Below are 20000 nucleotides of genomic sequence, written 5' to 3'. Positions count from 1 at the left end.
TGAACTGATTCGATTTTAGCGGTCAAGATCACTGTGACCTCGTATTTATTTCTTCCTCGTGAACATGATAACTAAAAACACTTTACTCAGAGGAAGAACTTTTCTCAAATTTGGCACAAACGTCTGCTTTGAGTCAAGGATGAACTGCTTAGAATTTGGTGGTCAAAGGTCAAGGTCACTGTGACTTTTCATCCATCTCATTTTTCTGAGTTACCTTGAAAAGGCCTTGAGGGAGTTTTCTCAATTTTGGCACAAATGTCCACTTTGAGTCAAGGATGAACTGGTTAGAATTTGGTGGTCAAAGGTCACGGTGACCTTGCGTCTGTCTCATTATCATTAACAGGATTACTCAAATAAAAGACTTGAATTGTGTCTTTGTGTCACCTGCAGGATGGCCTCGTCGTCAATGTCGTTGAAGACGGTCCCGTTGATCTGACTCGGCTTCAGGGCGACCCAGTTCAGCACCGGCATCCTGAACTTGGTCTGGATCGGCTTCTTGATCTTGACCGCTGCAGAGCGAGGAGAGAGAGACAGGTGAGCCCAGAGACAGGATTATCTCGGGGAAGGATGAAAGTCACTCTAAATGGAGGGATGAGATGAAAAAGGATGATGAGAAACGTGAAAATGTAAATTGTAATTAAACGTACAGAATAACTTGAGAGGACCCTCTGTCAGCAAAACAAGAGAAAAAACAACAGCACGTTAGTATCATGAAACACAAATTATATTTCACATTTACCATGGCAACTGAGAATTCTGGATTCTGATTGGCTGAGACCTGTGAATCTAGTTAGTGGACCGTACTGTTACTGTGTGACACGTCAGGTGATTTAGGTACAAATCTGAACTAAGAGATGAATAAATTACTAACATAAAGACCATTAGTTTTTGAATCACGAGTTAAATATGCAACAGTTTGCAAACGTTCCCATAACAAAAATCTGAATATTGGATAAAGCGAGGTTTGAAATTCTTGTTTTTGTTGATACTTTAGACTTCCGAAGTGCAAACTTTTACGAAGGGGAGTTTTGGATATCTCTTTTAATGGATATGGATATCTCTAATTAATTTTTGTAAATCTGGCCGTGGATGAAGTAAGAATAAACCACTCTGAAAATACCTTCAGAATATAGACAGGGATAAAACTTTAAAATTTGGTGTAATTAAGAGTTGCTGAAGTGCATCTTGTTTCCAAGTTTGTAGTTAGTTAGTTAGTTATATCGATGGTTGTGCTAAAAGTGTGAAAATGATGTGCAGCTGCACTGAAAAAGAGTTTATCTATAAAACCGTCCACCTCACCTGCCAGTCCAGAGTTAAAGATGACGGTGGGTGAGCCCCCCGACCCCGGGAGAGGCGGGGCCACAGGGGGAGGGGGGGGGGGCATGGGAACAGAAGAGGAGAGCTCGCTGGTCCGACATGGGGAGGAGGTGGGGGAGGGGGAGGAGGAGGAGCAGGAGGAGGAGGTGCAGGGTATGACCCATTGGACACTTCAGAGACAAAAGAAACAAAAAGAAAGAAACAGGTTATGTTTACATGTCGCTTTATGTTTTTCAGATCTTCTCTATGATGAAATATCTGAATCTGAAATCTGAATCTGAATCTGATTAGTGGAGCCCACCTGTGCCTGGCATTGGTGGTGGAGGTGGTGGAGGGGGTGGGGCTGGCATCCCTGGAGCTCCGCCCATCCCAGGTCCCATGCTGTGATAGGCTACGGTCTCAGGACTGTCGTCATCAATCAGGTAAGTAATCAAAATCAATTATAACAAATAAAAAAAATGCTTTTTCTAATTTGGTATTGATGCGTGATATATTGGATTATTATTGTAATTTTTTGATGATCAAAATATATTAATATATCTAAATACTTCTTCCAACATTAGTCCTTTAGAATTTATAATTCATTGTTACAGTGCTAGTAATAACGATTTATGGGGTTCCTCAGGGTTCTGTTCTTGGTCCTCTATACTCATGATTTATTCCAATGAATTTGTTTGTGTCCAATCTGTTTTTCTCTAGCATCTCCTGGTAGGACTGTAGCAGCTCATCTCACACTGTGTTGTGGACAGTGACGTGTCTCACCTTGGGGACAGGTTGGGACAGGGTGGGGGTGAGGGGGAGGCTGAGTCGGCCACTCCCCCGTCTCCCTCTCCTCTCTGGGGCTGTGGGGCCCCGGGACCTCCGGCCTGCTGGGCCTCCTGAGCCTGACGCTCCAGACGGCTCTGACGCCGAATCGTCTGGTCCTTCTCCCGAACCATCCGCCGCAGAGTGTGCACCTGAGAGTTGGTGCTGGCGTACACCTCCTGCAAAGGTAACAAATCCCAGAAATGTCCTAAAATCCAAAAAACATCCAACAATCCTAGAAATGTACTAAAATCTGAGAAATGTACTAAATGTACTAAAATCTGAGAAATGTCCCAGCCCTCTGAGGCAAACTATGTTTTGTGATAATGGGCTTTATAAATAGAATTGACTTGACTTGACTAACATCCTAAAAAAGTCACCTCCTGCACAGGTAACAGGTGTGGAGTTAAAGGGACAGTGCAACATTTCAGATTTTCTTTTCTCTGGTTCACTGACCCGGACGTGGTCCAGCTCCTTGTTGGTTTGCATCAGCTGCTTTTCCAGTTCAACAATCTTCAGCATTGCTTCGTTCTCCACGTCCAGCAGACGCTCTGACATCTGAGGACACAGAGAGAAAGGTCAGTGCCCCACCTGTCACTTCAGACATGTCTTCATCTGTTTGTCTCTCATTGTTTTGTTCTCCATGCCTGACAGATGGTCCGACACCTGAGGACAGACAAACCGACATCTCACCGTGCTGAGGCTCTCCTCCAGCTCCTCCACTCGCTCGAGAGCAGCCGTTTTGGTCTCAGCGTCCTCCAGCAGCGTCCCAACGTCAAACACGTTGTCCAGATACGCCTGAATCTGGACCTGCAGCCTGTCGCTCTCTGTGTGCTTCAGCCTCTGAGGTGAGACAGGTAGAGAGACATTAAACCAGAGACAGGCGTGTGATTGGCTGAGAGCTGAGGGTCATGTGACCATGATACCTCCAGGTGTTCGTCCAGGTTGAGTTTGGTGAAGTCGTACTGCAGATGGACTCTGAAGTTCATGTCCTCCACCGAGTGAACCACGATGTTAATGAACTGCATACAGGCCACCTGACAACCGTCACCACGGCAACGACAGACATGTTCAGTTAGCAGCCAATTATTTATCCAAAGATGTAACAATGATTAGACCTGAATCCCTAATGAGTTCAGCTAATCCTAAAAAACAAACCCTAAACTCAAAAAACCTCCTAAAATCCTATAAACATCCTCAAAACCTTTAAACATCCTAAAACTTTAGAAATGTCCTTAAATCACAGAAATGTCCTAAAATCCTAGAGATGTCCTAAAAATCCAGTCAACATGTATGGGGCCGCCCCCCAAGCAAAGCAGGTTAATCATCCCTGTTTTAGGGGTTCCTCAGGGTTCTGTTCTCGGTCCTCTATGATTTGAGATTATTTCCATTTATATAATTAAAGTGACTGTTAAACACAACGTTTAATCTTCAGTTCATGGGGAACTAAAACAGAACATGTATACAATGAAGAGTTTGGGATTTAATTAATTAGTTCTGATAAACCTTCATACCAAAAAGTCGATGTTGTCGTCTTCGTTCTTAAAATGTTCCATAAGCTTCTCAAAACGCATTGACTCTGTGCACACCTGCAACAAATCAATCAATCAATCAATCAATCAGCCAGTCAACCCACCCCATTAGCTGACACTGGAATAGGATATGTGTGTGTGTGTGTGTGTGTGTGTGTGTGTGTGTGTGTGTGTGTTTTACGGTTTTGAAGTTGTCGAAGGCCGACAGGATGATCTCGTGTCCTCCTCTAACCAAACACACCGCCGCCAGCAGCTCCAGCACCAGCGCCTTTGTCCTGATCAACAGAGGGACAGACTGTCAATAAAGTTTCAATATTCAATCCTGACAAATTTATCAAAAAGCTCACGAACGCTTTTTTAACTTCCTTCAGAAAATGTGTCTTCATTATTGAACATGATTCACATTCAGTCCTTTTATCCGGACATTGCAGTACGAAGTGGTTCACTGAGTCTGAGTTTGTGGTTTTTCAGTTGTAGTTTGTAATATTTCAGTTGTAGTTTATATTTTCAGTTTTCATTTTAAAGTTTTAAATTGTTTGTATTTTTTTAGCTGGCATGTAGTTTACAGTATTCTTCAAGCTGTAGTTTGTATTTCTTTGGTTGTAGTTTGTGCTTTTGTTTCAGTTGTAGTTTCTCAATTGTCATTTGTCACTTGTTTGTAGTTTTTCAGTTGTCATTTTTATTTTTTTTAGTTGTAGTTTATAGTTTTCAGTTGTCTTGCAAATTTTTAGTTTCAATTTATAGATTCTCGTTTGTATTTTTCAGTCGTAGTTTGCAGTTTTACCATTATCGTTTGGAATCTTTAAGTAGTAGTTTTTTAAGTGTTGTTTTTGTGATTTTTCAGTTGTATTTTGCGTTTGTTTTTGCTTTTTTTGTAATTTTTTTCCGTTGTAGTTTGTAGTCTGTCAGTTGTGTGTAGTTTTTCAGCTGAAGTTCTTCTCTGTTGTAGTTTGTAGTTTTTCAGTTGTCATTTAGGTTTTTTGTTCTCAGTTGCAATTTTTCACTTGTAGTTTGTAGTGTCTCAATTCTTGTGTGTACTCAGTAGCACCTGTGTGTACTCAGTTATACCAGTGTGTACTCAGTAGCACCTGTGTGTACTCGTTAGCTCCTTTGTGTAGTTAGTAGTACCTGTGTGTACTCAGTGGTACCTTTGTGCAGTACCTTTGTGTACTCAGTAGCCCATGTGTGTACTTGTTAGCTCCTTTGAGTAGTTAGTAGTACCTGTGTGTACTCAGTGGTACCTTTGTGCAGTACCTGTGTGTACTCAGTAGTACCTTTGTGCAGTACCTGTGTGTACTCAGTAGTACCTTTGTGCAGTACCTGTGTGTACTCAGTAGTACCTTTGTGCAGTACCTGTGTGTACTCAGTAGTACTGTGTAGTACTGACCTGGGGTTCCGGTTGTTGAGGCTGAGAGCGATCTCGTTGACGGCGTGTGGGTGTGACATCACCATGTTGAATCCGTACTGAGGACGTGGAGGACATGGAGGACGAGGAGGACGAGGAGGACGAGGAGGACGTGAAGGACGAGGAGGACGTGGAGGACGAGGAGGACGCAGAGTTAACCTGCTGTTTTCGGTTCAAACTGAAGCGAATGTGATAAAAACGTTACCTAAGTGTTACCTGGTAGTTCATGATGGCTCTCAGACACATGACGCACACGTGGACGTCGTCTTTCTTGCAGACGAGTCGTGAGTTCTTCAGAGTGCGGCGACTCGGCAGAGTGTTGGAGCGAGTCACCATCGCCGAGCTGCGAACACACAAACGTCATCAGAGAGACGTCTTCAGCTGCCGAGCTCGTCCGATTGGTTCTGTTCGTTACCTGATGGAGTGTCGAGCCGCCCGCGGGACGGAGGAGGAGGGGGAGGGGAGGCTGCAGTCGCCATGGAGATCCTCTATGGAGCGACTCCAGGGGGAGTCGATGGACGAGACCTCGCCTCCGGCCTCCGACTGTTCGCCATCGAACCTGGACACAAACAGCAACAACAAAACGACCAATCACGACATTAATTCTCTGTAGTTTTATCTTTACGCATAAATTAAATGAGACCTAATACTGTTCCGTATTTTGTGGCTTCTATATCGGCTGAAAACGTCACAGTATAGCACGTGTTACGTCGCATTTTGAATTTAAACTCAGCCAAAGTTTCAACTAATAAGGTATATGTGTACATAAGACAGCAAAAACCTCAAACTTCACACTGTTCTTACCATTCTCAGTATTTTTTGTACTCTGGCGACAGCACGGCGTGACATTTATTTAAATGGCCGCCTGCTTGAGGCGCCCTAATGCAAATGTTTACATTACGTAGTCTGAGAAACATGTGAACTTTGTTGCCCATGACGTAAATTATCTCCCAGATTTGGGATCAAATTCCTGCAGAACATGTCCAGTTAGAAGCTCTTTTCACAGTGAAAAAGTGTCGTTATTCTCCGTTAGCTACATGCTAATGGGGATTTTTCACTGTAAAAAGTGTCGCTATTCTCCGTTTTAGTCAGTTACTGGCTTCAAGTACACTGCTACATGTAGCTACGTGCTAACGTCAGTGAAATATGTAAATTTAGTTGCTGTTGTTGTAAATTTCTCCCTGACTTTTGGATCATATTCCACCCGAAACATGTCCGGTTGTGTTTAGAAACTTTAATTTGTAATTTTCACGGTAAAAAAAAAAAAAGTTTTTTTTTTTAAGGAAAGCATTTGAACATATTCAACTACAATCCTTAAATTCAAGTGTGAAGCATAAAATGTTAATGTATATTATTTAATAACTTAAAAGTTAGTTTGTTCAGACTCACGTGACGGCGTACTGAGCGAAGGACAAATACTCAACCAGAACATCCAGACCTCGATTCTCCTCATTCAGGAACTCTCTGACCCACCTGCAGACGGTTAACTGACACTTTATTTTCAACATTTTGTGACCTGACAGATTAATTAAGTTTAGAAAATTAGAAAAATGAATATAGTGTCCAGAGGACAGATGTTCAAACGCGTACCCGATGTGATTTGTACGAAGAGAAATCTCAAGTTCTCTGAGCATCTGAGTCGACTCCTGAACTCTTCTTCTGAATTTCTGCGGGAGATGGACACACGGGTTATTACGCTTAAAATACATCAAATAAATAATAACAAATATAATGATTTTTTTTTTTACTCCAACTCTTTATTCACCATTTAGTTCACATATACAACCGAATATGGTGTCAACAAAGACAGCAACAACAAAAAGAACGTAGAAATGCTTTTTTTAGAAAAAGAAAGAAAACTAAAACAAGAAGAAAAACAAAGGAAAGACAGTTTAAACGAACAAACAAACATAGAGCGTATGTATTTTGGCTTTAGTTATATTTCATGTGAGAGTTTTGCAGGATGGGTTTGAGTTTTTTTACTTCTGTTCATGCCTACACACACACACACTTTAAAAAAACCTTTTCTCCCTTTCATCTCCAGCTACATATTTGTGTGAACGTTTGTGTGATAACGACAATACAACATAATACAGATAATCAACTTCATTAAGGCAGAAAACGATTTTTTAATGCGATTTTTTTTCTTTTAACCTGCAGAGAAATGCTGAAATACGACTCTCTCCGACGTCACTGTGACGTCATCGCTCTCATAAACCAGCTACAAACTACATTTCCCACCTCACCTTGCGTGTGACGGCCGGGTCGAGGAAGCCTCTCAGTTTCTGGATGTAAGTGTGTGGAGGGTTCTTCACCTGAAACCTCTCCTGCATCACACACACACACACACACAACAGTGATTGGATGACATCAAATGAAACTCCGCCCACCAACAACACCTGTGTGACCTCATCATAAGAAATCTGTCTGCTGATATTGAGGTTTGATAAAATTAGAGTACACTAATATTTTCTATACCATATAATAATAATACTGATAATACTAATAATAATACTAATACTAATTTTGTAATAATACCAGTAAAGACATGACTTTAGTTCTGATACTAAAAATATACTAAATATATACTTTCTGTCCAGATAAACAGATCTTTGTTCAAATAAAACAAAAAAGAAGAAGTCTATTCTGATTTAAATCAGGGGAGAGTAAGTAAAAAAATCAGTTTTCATCTTCACTACTTCAACATTAAAGTAAATAGCACCTAAAAAAATTAATTCAAGCCGTTTTTACCCGGAATTTGTTTCCCCAAACTTCACACAAACCGAACACAAATTCAGCATTAAACAGAGAAAATTAAACGCTGTTAAAGTTAAATTATTATTATTATTATTATTATAAATGTTCATGGAAATAAAATCAATCAGGCAGATGTAAATGTACCCTGCAGTACCCCCTTTACCTGCAGTACCCTTCTCCTACTCTGCAGTACCACTGTCAACGCTGGAATACACCCCTTCTACCCTCTGATACCCCCGGCCACCAGGTACCACACCTTTCTACCCTGCAGTACTCTGTCTACCAGGTACCACACCTTTCTACCCTGCAGTACTCTGTCTACCAGGTACCACACCTTTCTACCCTGCAGTACTCTGTCTACCAGGTACCACACCTTTCTACCCTTGTCAACTTTGGAATACCTCCTTGAACTCTGAAGTACCCCCTTCTACCAAAAAACACCCCCTTTCTACCCTGTAGTACCCCCCTGTGGTACCCCTTCTTCTAATAGTACAACCCAAACTGTTTGGTGGCCCCTGGGGGTCCAGGGCCCCAGGAATCCAGCTTTGAGTTTAAAGACGTGACATTAAAATTTCACCGAAAATAAGCCGCGATGTGTCGACACAAACAGGAGGGCTGAGCTGAAAATACTCCTCCGGAGATCCGAAGCCGATTCTGTCAACAGATTTCCAACGAAACGCAAACAAAACAACGTCTGAACGACCCGAACCGACTTCAGGTTTAAAGCAAACATCGGTTAAAAACCTCACCCACGGATTCTGGAGGACACGCTCAGACCTCCTTCACATCGTTTCTCTGAGCTCCGCCAGACCGCAGGGACACATTCAAACTCGTCACCTTTGTTAACACCACCCACCTGATCGCAGATCAGCTCCCACTTCTTCTCGTTGTCGTAAGAACGCAGCAGACGCACCTTGTCAGGAGGCAGGTTCATCGAATTCTGAAACACCGAAAGTACGTTAAAAACCGTTTAACTGCAGACAAAGGGCCCCACCGTGTCCCCTACATATTAGTGAGACACAGACTCCGTCATGGTTTCATTTTCACTCCGTACGGATCATTTTGTGTTCGTTTTTTGTGTCTTTGAAGATGTTTTGTCTCTATTTGTGGTTGTTTTCCCCATTTTTTAGTTATTTAGTTTCTCTTTGAGGTATATTTGTGTCTTTTGGGAGCATTTTGTCTTTCATTGTTCACTTTTGTGTCTTTGCAGATTCTTTGAGTCTATTTAAAGTTTTTTGTGTCTCTTTGCAGTTATTTGGTGTCTCTTTGAGGTTGTTTTGTGTCTTTGTGGTTGTTTTGTGTCTCTTTGAGGTTGTTTTTTGTCTCTTTGTGGTCGTTTTGTGTCTCTTGTGTATTGTGTGATTAAATTAATAATTACAAAGAGAAAAAAGTCAATATAACTACTAGAACCTTGAAAATTTACAGATTTTTAAAAAAGATTAAATTAATAATTTATGAGCAAAAATACATCTTAACATTACAAGACTGAACTCGTAATATTACTTAAATTTATGAGAAAAAAACATAATATAATGACAGTTATTTGATTGTAAGTTTATGAGTTTAGTTGCATAATAATATGATTTTGTTCTGGATATTCTTTAGATATGGATATAATTGTATAGAAAACACACAGACATCAGATTAAATACAAAGGTTTTTCTACGTGTGTGAGGTGGAGCTGCAGTGTGTCATGTACACTGTGTGTGTAGTGTGTGAAGTGTGGATATTGTGTGTATCATAGTAAATGTAGTCTGTGTGTGTGTGTGTGTGTGTGTGTGTGTGTGTGTGTGTGTGTGTGTGAAAGAGAGAGAGAGTCTGTATATGTGTGTGCGTGTTTATCATTTGTACGGGCCTTTGTGTGTATATCAACATATATTTGTGTATACCATGTCTATACGTGTAAAAGTGTGTGTGTGTGTGTGTGTGTGTGTGTGTGTGTGTGTGTGTGTGTGTGTGTGTGTGTGTGTGTGTGTGTGTGTCTCACCAGAGCGATGGAGAACCTCTCCTCCAGCTCGGCCGGGTCGGGCATCGGGAGGCGGACCGGCGCGGCTCTGGACCGGATCACGGCCAGCTGGCTCTCCATGCTCTCCGCGTTCCCCATCACACACACCGGACACACACCGGACACACACGGACCGAACACACCCACCCTCACCGACACACACTCAGCAGCGGACACACAGCGGCGGCGGGAACATGTGGTCGGCCATCACACGGAGAACCGGAGGAGGAGGAGGAGGAGGAGGAGGAGGTGCAGGCCCGGCTGTCTGTCTGTCTCTGTCGGTGTCTCGGTGTGGGATCAGACGGTGTGTGTCTGTGTGTGTCCCGGTGTGTCTTTGTCTTCTCTCCGCTCCTGATGATGATGAAGATGAAGATGGTGCTGATGCTGATCCAGATGAAGCTCGGCCTGTGTGTGTGTGTGTGTGTGTGTGTGTGTGTGTGTGCGTGCGTGCGTGCGTGTGTGTGTGAGAGTGAGCGCGTGTCGCAGATGAGCCGCTCGGTTAATCCTCCCCCGTCCTCCCCCACATGAAGAAAGAAAGACAGAGCGGTCCTCCCCTCTTTGTCCCTGTCTCCCTCCGTGTCTCCGCTCTGTCCCTCCTCTCTCTCCGCAGACAATGAGCCTGCTGCTGCCGCCACAGGCTCCGCCCACCGCCGCGCGCACGCTCACAGCGTCACAACATTAACTACAGTAACAACAGGAATAATAATAATAATAATAATAATAATAATAATAATAATAACAACAATAACTACAATAACAACAAGAATAATAATAATAATAATAATAATAATAATAATAATAATAATAATAACAACATTAACTACAGTAACAACGGGAATAATAATAATAATAATAACAAAACATTAACAACAGTAACAACGGAATAATAATAATAATAATAACAACAACATTAACTACAGTAACAACAGGAATAATAATAATAATAATAATAATAACAATAACATTAACTACAGTAACAACAGGAATAATAATAATAATAATAATAACAACAACATTAACAACAGTAACAACGGGAATAATAATAATAACAAAAACATTAACAACAGTAACAACGGGAATAATAATAATAATAACAACAACATTAACTACAGTAACAACGGGAATAATAATAATAATAATAACATTAACTACAGTAACAACAAGAATAAGATTAATAACAATAATAACAACAACATTAACTACAGTAACAACAGGAATAATAATAATAATTATAATAACAATAATAACAACAACATTAACTACAGTAACAACAGTAATAATAATAATAATAATAATAATAATAATAACAACATTAACTACAGTAACAACAGAAATAATAATAATAATAACAACAACAACATTAACTACAGTAACAACAGGAATAATAATAATAATAATAACAACAACAACATTAACTACAGTAACAACAGGAATAATAATAATAATAACAACAACAACATTAACTACAGTAACAACGGAATAATAATAATAATAATAATAATAATAATAATAATAATAATAATAACAACATTAACTACAGTAACAACAGGAATAATAATAATAATAACAACAACATTAACTACAGTAACAACAGGAATAATAATAATAATAATAATAATAATAATAATAATAATAATAATAATAATAATAACAACATTAACTACAGTAACAACAGGAATAATAATAATAATAACATTAACTACAGTAACAACAGGAATAATAATAATAATAACAACATTAACTACAGTAACAACAAGAATAATAATAATAATAACAACAACATTAACTACAGTAACAACGGGAATAATAATAATAACAACAACATTAACTACAGTAACAACAGGAATAACAATATTATAATAATAATAACATTAACTACAGTAACAACAATAATAATAATAATAACAACAACAGCATTAACTACAGTAACAACAGGAATAATAATAATAATAATAATAACAACAACATTAACAACAGTAACAACGGGAATAATAATAATAATAATAACAACAACATTAACAACAGTAACAACAGTAATAATAATAATAACAAAAACATTAACAACAGTAACAACGGGAATAATAATAATAATAACAACAACATTAACTACAGTAACAACGGAATAATAATAATAATAATAATAATAATAATAATAATAATAATAATAACAACATTAACTACAGTAACAACGGGAATAATAATTAAAATAATAACAATAATAATAATAATAAAATCGTCGTACAATAACACTAATTCAAATAAGCCTTTTACTATAATTCGAAAATAAAGAATAGTAAATAAAAATAATAATTATATATATAAACTTCATATAGGCTAATAATAAATAAAAAATAATAATGAAATCTTGTATTGAAAACAATTAAAATGGGCTACCAATAAAAATAATAAAAACAATAAAATAAATAGGCCTATATTAATAATAATTTAAAAATAAATAATCAAATAATAATAATAAGCGATAATCAAATCATATTTATGTGTGATAATAACATAACTAATAACATAACAATCACCCTTTTTTGATTAAGTTAGTTTAAGCCAATACATTTTTATATGAAACAGAAAAGGATAAATATTCACTGTTGTTATTATGGTATATTTAATATTATTCCATTACATATGATGAAAAGATATCACAGTATGATTTTTTTACTATTACAGAGGAGTTGTCAAGATACCATCATTGTAAATAACTAGAAAGATTATTAATCCATATTGTCAATAATAATAATAATGACAACATCCACAGCTTTTCTCTGTTGGTGAGGACACGAAGGGGTTAAAATCCTCCGGTCCTTACGAGACAAACAGCGTCCTCTGCTGGAGACAAAGTGGTCAACAGGATTGACAGAGTTTGTTTTTTGTCCTGTAAATCACTTTTTTTTGTTTATTATCATGTCAATCTTTTTTGTTTGTTTATCATTTTAAAATCTTTGTGTTTGTTTATTTATTTGTTTGTTTGTTTGTTTGTTTGCTTGTTTGTATTCTGACTCAGATGATTCGAGTTTAGGATCTTCATCCAACTGCTGACTCACATGTGTAAGTATGTGTTATGACATAATAACAATAATAATATTAATTATTATTATCATTAATATCACCATTATTATTACTACTACTAATAGTATTGTTTTTGTTGTTATTGTTGTAAATGTTATTGTTATTGTAGTAGTAATCATAATGGTAATATCATTAGAATTATTAATAATATAATAAAATAATATAATGATGATGATTATTATAATAATAATAATAATAATGATAATGATAATGATAATGATAATGATAATGATAATAATAATAATAATGATAATGATAATAATAATAATGATGATAATAATAATAATAATAATAATAGTAATAATAATAATAATAATGATAATAATAATAATAATGATGATAATGATGATAATAATAATAATAATGATAATAATAATAATAATAATAATAATAATAATAATAATAATAATAATAACAATAGTGGGTGTAATGGTCCTTTAGCGGTCCTCTCTGCAGCTTTAAAGTGTTTCAGCACCACGGACAGCGACTCTGCAGGAGCCCCGCCCCCTCCGGTTCGGTCCATCAGCTGCGTCATCAGAGACACTCAGAAACACACAGAGACACTCAGAGACAGACAGGTGGAGGACACAGTGATCCGGTGGACAGGTGGAGGACACAGTGAGCCCGGTGGACAGGTGGAGGACACGTCTCATGATGGACCGTCATATCTAAGGGTTCAGCGGACAGACAGAAGGACAGCGGGACAGAAGGACAGCAGGACAGACAGCTCCTCCTCCTCCTGCCGCAGAGACCCTCGCGCCGCTCGGTCTGCCTGTCGTCATGGGAACGGTTCTGTCTCTGTCTCCGGGCTCGCGGAAGGCTGCGGCTCGGGGGCCGCCAGAGAAGCTCGCGGAGCCTGCGGAGCCCCGCGAGGAGGAGGAGGAGGAGGAGGAGAAGGAGGAGGAAGAGGACGGCAATAAGACGAAGAAGAAGAAGAAGAAGAAGCGGCACCCGGTGCTGCTGCACGCGCTCAGCTGGAAGAAGCGCCTCGTGGCCGCGCGAGCCAAGCGGAAGGGCGGGAAGAAGGTGAAACCCGCGTCCGAGCCCGGGCACGTGCAGCGTGAGCAGGCGGCCGCCGACAGCCGCCACCGAGCGCCGAAGGCCGGCCACAGGCACGGACCCATCCCGGTACCGGTCCCCACCGTCCCGGAGCACGGCCACGGCCACAACCAGAACCAGAACCAGAACCAGAACCGGCAGGACCCGCTCCTCTCACCGCGGAGGGTGGTGGTGCAGGTGAGCCCATACCCGAAAATCTGTAACGTGCTCGAAAAAAATTAACCCCTAAAAACCCGAAGAAGCCGCTTTGATTTCCTTCAAAACCACAAGAAGGTAAAAAAACAACAAACAGCAACAAATGACCCAAAATCAGCAGAGCTGCGTGAAAGGCACAACCACGAAAAGACCCGACCAATAGTACAAATCAATAAATAATATTAGAATAAATAATGTTTGGAGTTTAAAAAAAAAAAGCCCGGAGAACAAAATACGTAACAAATTTAAAAATGTAATTCTGATATTTATGAGTACGGTTTTCCTCCCGGACACTTTTCACACTTTAGTTTTTTATTTACACTTTTTTATCTCACTTTTTTCTCATTTTAATTCTCTCTCCTTGTCTCCTCATTTCCTCTCACCTTGTTTCCTCTCTCCTTGTCTTCTTGACTCTGTCTCTTTGACTCTTTGTCCCTTTGTCTCCTCGTTTCCTCTGTCTTTTCACTTCCTCTCACCTTGTGTCCTCGTCTCCTCGTCTCTTTGTCCCCTTGTTCCCTTATCCCCTTTCTCCTTTACTCTGTGCCCTCCTTTTTTCCTCGTCTCCTCTCTGCTTGTCTCCGTGTCTCTTTGACCCCCTGCTTCCTGGTCTCGTCTCTCCTTGTCTTTGTAACCATGTTTCCTTGTCTCTTTGTCCCCTTGTTTCCTCGTTTCCTTTTCTCCTCTCTCCTCGTCCCCTTTTCTACTCTCTCTTCATGTCCTCTCACTTTGTGTTCTCTCTCCTCATCTCTTTGTCCCCTGGTCTCCTCTCTCCTTGTCTCTCTGTCCCCCTGCTTCCTTGTCTCCTCTCTCCTTGTCTCTTTGCTCCCTGCTTCCTTGGCCCCCCTGCTTCCTTGTCTCCTCGTCTCTCTGCCCCCTTGTTTTCTTGTCTCCTCTCTTCTTGTCTCCATGTCTCTTTGTCCACTTGTTTCCTCATCTCCTCATCTCTTTGGCCCTAATGTCTCCTCTGTCCTTGTCTCATCTTCTTGTCGCTTCTCTCTTCATCTCCTCTCACCTTGTGTCCTCTCAACTCATCCCTTTGTGCCCTTGTTTCCTCTCTCCTCGTCTCCTTGTCTCCTCTCTCTTCATCTCCTCTCACCTTGTTTCCTCTCTCCTTGTCTCTTTGTCCCCTTGTTTACCCAACTCCTCTCTCCTTGTCTCCTTGTCTCTTTGTCCCCTTGTTTCCTTGTCTCCTCTCTCCTTGTCTCTTTGTCCCCTTGTTTCCTTGTCTCCTCTCTCCTTGTCTCCACGTCTCTTTGGCCCCTTGTTTCCCTGTTTCCTCTCTCCTTGTCTCTTTGTTTCCTTGTCTCCTCTCTCCTCGTCTCCTTGTCTCCTCTCTCTTCAACCTCCTCTCACTTTGTGTCCTTTCTTGTATCCCCTTATCTCTTGTCTCCTTGTCTCCTCTCTGCTTCTTCCTGCTTCTCCTCTCTCTGTCTTCTGTCCTTGTCTCCTCTCTCCTGTCCTCTCGTCCCCTTGTGTCCTCTGCAGGCGTCCACAGGCGAGCTCCTGCGTTGTCTCTCTGACTTCTTGTGTCGTCGTTGTGTCAAACTGAAGGAGTTGTCGTCCAATCAGATCGTCCTCTGGTTCAGAAACGTGGACAGAGCACTGCTGGTTCAAGGCTGGCAGGTCAGTGTCCCCTTGTCTCCGTCTCTCTGTGTCTCTATGTCTCTCTATGTCTCTCTGTGTCCAACTGTCCTCAGTAAGACCCCGGACGTAACAATGAATGTAATACAGGCGTACATAAGACACAGTCTTTGTGTCCTGTGGTGTCTGTCTTTGGTGGCAGTTGGACGCCTGTGTCTCTGCAGTGTCTGTCCTCTTCTGTCTTCAATACAAACCAATTAAAACTCTGAAAAACCTGAAAAGAATTACGTGATTCTTTTGTCCTTAAAATTTTTGGTGATTTCTAAAACAAATTTGTGTTTTTCAAGAAAACATTTTGTCCTTTTTTTTCCTCCAAACTTTTTTAATTAAAAAATTCTGCCGATATTATAAATAATATATAAATTCACAGAAAATATTCTTTTCCAAATTTATTTATTTATTTTTTTGTAGATTAAAAAAATGGAAAGAAAAAAAGGAAAAGAATGCGATGTTTGCACAGTTTGAGGTGATTTTTAAACAAAAGATGCTGCGCGTTCGTTTTTTTTTTTAAAAACTGCAATTTTTTCATCCTCAAAATTTTTTGAATTTTTTTTCTTGTAATTTTTGGATGATTTTCATTTTTGGCAGGGATTTTTGGAGATTAAGGTAAAAAGAGGTAAAAAGAAAATGGCGATTTTTAAGAAAAAGCAATTTTAATTTTTTTGAATTAACGTTTTGAGTGATTTTTTTGAAGAAAAGCTGCAGGTTTGGAACATTTTTCTTGTTTTTATTTCCAGATCATGCCACCTTTTTTTAATTGACATTTTTCACAACGTTAACACTTTTTTAGAATTGAGGTTTTATCTCTCGGCCTGTCTCTGTGTCCCCCTGGATGTCCTCCTGTCTCTGTGATAACCTGGGTGTCCCCCTGTCTTTCCCCTGTAGGACCAGTGCTTCATCAGTCCAGCCTCTCTGGTCTTCGTGTACCTGCTGTGTCGGGAGGCGGTGGACGAGGACACGTCCTCAGAGCAGGAGCTGCAGTCCTCCTTCCTCCTGTGTCTCTACCTGTCCTACTCGTACCTGGGACACGAGATCTCGTACCCGCTCAAGCCCTTCCTGCTGGAGTCCTGCCGCGATGCATTCTGGGAGCGGGCGCTGGCGCTGATAGAGCGCGTGAGCGCCGACATGCTGCGGCTGAACGCCGACCCGCACTTCTTCACCGAGGTCTTCCAGGACCTGAAGGAGCAGGGAGGAGCCCGGGAGGACACCAGGAGGGAGGACACGAGGAGGGATGAGACGAGGAGGGAGGACACCAGGAGGGATGAGACGAGGAGGGAGGACACCAGGAGGGAGGACACGAGGAGGGAGGACACCAGGAGGGAGGAGACGAGGAGGGAGGAGGAGGAGAACGAGGGGAGCAGGAGCGAGGAACTGGACCGTTAGAGAGGAGGACTCGTCCAGCAGCCGCCGACCCGCCGCGGTCTGAATGTAAAACCGGCTGCAGCTTTAACACGCCGTTACCATGGTGACGGCCGGAGCGCCGGACAGACGGACGCTGACCTTTGACCGGACGCCGACCTTTGACCTCGCTCACTTTACCTGCATGCTGTCAATCAAAACAACCCCGATTGTACCATTGTGGATGTAGACGAGTTACCGTGGCAACCTTACATAACGATCGCCTTATTCTGTTTAGTCACACGGCCGAGGGAGCCGATCGATCGATTGATTGATTGATTGATGACATCATCGACGGAGACAGAAAACATCCAAAAACTCACATCATCGTCGTCTGGCTGACTAATGTTAGCTAATAAACAGTTAGCTGGCTAATGTTAGCTAAAAAACAGTTAGCTGACTAATGTTAGCTAATAAACAGTTAACTGGCTAATGTTAGCTAATAAACAATTAGCTGGCTAATGTTAGCTAATAAACAGTTAGCTGGCTAATGTTAGCTAATAAACAGTTTGCTGACTAATGTTAGCTAATAAACAGTTAGCTGACTAATGTTAGCTAATAAACAGTTAGCTGACTAATGTTAGCTAATAAACAGTTAACTGGCTAATGTTAGCTAATCAACAGTTAGCTGACTAATGTTAGCTTACAGTTAGCTAACTAAAGATAGCTAACGAACACTTAGCTGTAATGTTGCCTAATGTTGGCTTACAAACATACTGGCTAATATTAGTTAGCTGACTAAAGTTAGCTAACAAACAGTTAGCTGGCTAAAGTTTGATAAATAACTTTAGTTACCTGAGTAATTTAGCAAATTAGTTAGCTGTTTAACATTAGCTAACTAGGGGCGCCCAGTAGCTCAGCTGGTAGAGCTGGCTCAGCCCTTTGCTGCATGTGGTCCCCTCTGTCTCTGTCTCTCGCCTTCAGACTTGTACTGTCCTAGCACAATAAAGATAAAAGCCTAAAAAATAATGTTTTAAAAAACAAAACAAAACATTGGCCAACTAACATTACAAGGTTTGCTAACTAAAAGTCAGCTGACTAGCATTAGTATGCTAACCCAAGTTATCAGATAAACATTAGTTAGCTGACTAAAGTTAGCTAATAAAGGTAGAAGGTAGATTTATTTATTATTTAAACCAAGTTTAAAAAGTTATTGCCGTCATTAATTAGCTGACTAAAGTTAGCTAATAAAAATTTATTAGCTGATTAGAGTTAACAAACAAACATTATTTAGGAGTCTAAAGTTAGCCAACAAACAGGTAGCCGACTAAAGTTAGCTAACTAACATTAGTTAACTGTTAACTAACCACAGTCAGTAAACAAACATTGATTAGCTGACTGACGTTGGCTAAAAAACGGATCGTTGACTAAAGATAGATGGAAAGAGCGTGACATGCAGACGCAGAAGAATATTTAGAGCGTAACACGCAGACGCAGAAGGATATTTAGAGCGTAACACGCAGACGCAGAAGGATATTTAGAGCGTAACATGCAGATGCAGAAGGATACCTAGAGCGTAACATGCAGACAGAAGAATATTTAGAGTGTAACATGCAGACGCAGAAGGATATTTAGAGCGTAACACGCAGACGCAGAAGGATATTTAGAGCGTAACATGCAGACAGAAGAATATTTAGAGCGGAACATGCAGATGCAGAAGGATATTTAGAGCGTAACATGCAGACGCAGAAGGATACCTAGAGCGTAACATGCAGACAGAAGAATATTTAGAGCGGAACATGCAGACGCAGAAGGATATTTAGAGTGTAACATGCAGACGCAGAAGGATACCTAGAGCGTAACATGCAGACAGAAGGATATTTAGAGTGTAACATGCAGACGCAGAAGGATACCTAGAGTGTAATATGTAGACACGGAAGGGTAAGAGCGTGGATGATTGTTGATGCATTATGGGAAGTGTAGTTAAGCAGCTGCACCTGAAAGACAAGGTGCTTCTCAAAGTCAAGGATGCGTCTGTGGTAGGACGGTACTTCCTCGTCCTGCAGTAAAGCGAGACTCCTTCGCAGCATTCGGTGAACACACATGGGAACGGGCCAGCGAGCCACCAGGTGTGCGTTTCTGGCAAAATGTCTGTAAAGAATTGTGTGTGCTTCATGCCCACTGAGCACACGTGCTTTCTTGAAAATTCTCGGACTCTGTCCTCTGTCGACTTTAAAGGACCCGTGACATTCGCTGCTGTAGCCTCCTTGAAATCCAGCCGTTTAAGGATCCCTCCTTGACTTTGAGAAATGACTCAGAGATTGATCACAAATCGGAGCGGCCATGATAACAAACAGCCGGTCATGTGACCTGGCGATCAGCTGATGGGAGTCGGATGTTTTCTCTCCCCTGTTTCTTTGTCTGAAGGCTGAATGTAACACCGGTCAGGTGACCTGAAGTGTGCCAATTGTTTTTATATAGAAATCAAACCACCGACATAAACAACACGAGTCACCCGAGTGTCTGTTGCCTCTTATTTCCGCCATCTTTGATTTTTGGAGCAAAAATACTTGGCGGTGGAGTTGCGGTCAATGCGTGGTGCTGTTTTTGTCTGCAGAGACTCTGCCTGGATTTTAACGTGGTATCTCAAGGATACCTTAAAAAAATATCTTTGAATTTGTTTCAAAACTTTGGACGAAACCAATTAGATTTTGGTGGTTAAAGGTCAAGGTCTAAGTGACTTTGCATCCATCTCATTTTCACAAACGCGATATCTCAAGAAAACCTTGAGCGAATTTCTCCAAATTTGGCACAAACGTCCACTTTCAGTCAGAGATGTAGTGCTTACAGTTTGTGGTCAAAGGTC

At 40.6% G+C, this 20000-nt stretch overlaps 2 protein-coding genes across 2 annotated transcripts in view; one reads left to right on the top strand and one right to left on the bottom strand.

Moving 5' to 3' along the window:
* Positions 1 to 10473, bottom strand: part of fmnl2b (formin-like 2b) — a 16217-nt gene extending 5744 nt beyond the window's left edge. Inside the window, 19 exon segments of the mRNA XM_088074863.1 lie at positions 385 to 509; positions 648 to 668; positions 1300 to 1422; positions 1425 to 1487; positions 1619 to 1722; positions 2080 to 2300; positions 2578 to 2679; positions 2815 to 2964; positions 3048 to 3158; positions 3636 to 3710; positions 3835 to 3928; positions 5041 to 5117; positions 5275 to 5401; positions 5474 to 5617; positions 6448 to 6531; positions 6649 to 6725; positions 7305 to 7385; positions 8672 to 8755; positions 9803 to 10473. Coding sequence (XP_087930989.1) covers positions 385 to 509; positions 648 to 668; positions 1300 to 1422; positions 1425 to 1487; positions 1619 to 1722; positions 2080 to 2300; positions 2578 to 2679; positions 2815 to 2964; positions 3048 to 3158; positions 3636 to 3710; positions 3835 to 3928; positions 5041 to 5117; positions 5275 to 5401; positions 5474 to 5617; positions 6448 to 6531; positions 6649 to 6725; positions 7305 to 7385; positions 8672 to 8755; positions 9803 to 9919 — 1980 coding nt within the window. The 5' untranslated portion in view covers positions 9920 to 10473.
* On the top strand, positions 2179 to 19054 carry LOC121963046 (uncharacterized). Its single transcript, XM_088074868.1, has 8 exons — positions 2179 to 2308; positions 2513 to 2699; positions 2776 to 2969; positions 7219 to 7349; positions 12837 to 12880; positions 13343 to 14137; positions 15641 to 15778; positions 16682 to 19054. Exons 6-8 carry the CDS (start codon positions 13682 to 13684, stop codon positions 17177 to 17179), a joined length of 1092 nt encoding a protein of 363 aa, XP_087930994.1. The 5' UTR covers positions 2179 to 2308; positions 2513 to 2699; positions 2776 to 2969; positions 7219 to 7349; positions 12837 to 12880; positions 13343 to 13681; the 3' UTR covers positions 17180 to 19054.
* The last annotated feature ends 946 nt before the right edge of the window (positions 19055 to 20000 follow it).

This window comes from Plectropomus leopardus, chromosome 24 (genome assembly GCF_026936395.1).
Source record: "Plectropomus leopardus strain MGB_pleo_1.0 chromosome 24, ASM2693639v1, whole genome shotgun sequence".
In the NCBI taxonomy this organism is placed as follows: domain Eukaryota; kingdom Metazoa; phylum Chordata; class Actinopteri; order Perciformes; family Serranidae; genus Plectropomus; species Plectropomus leopardus.
Note: the sequence above shows the minus strand (reverse complement) of the source record. Positions and strands in the feature narration are given on the sequence as shown.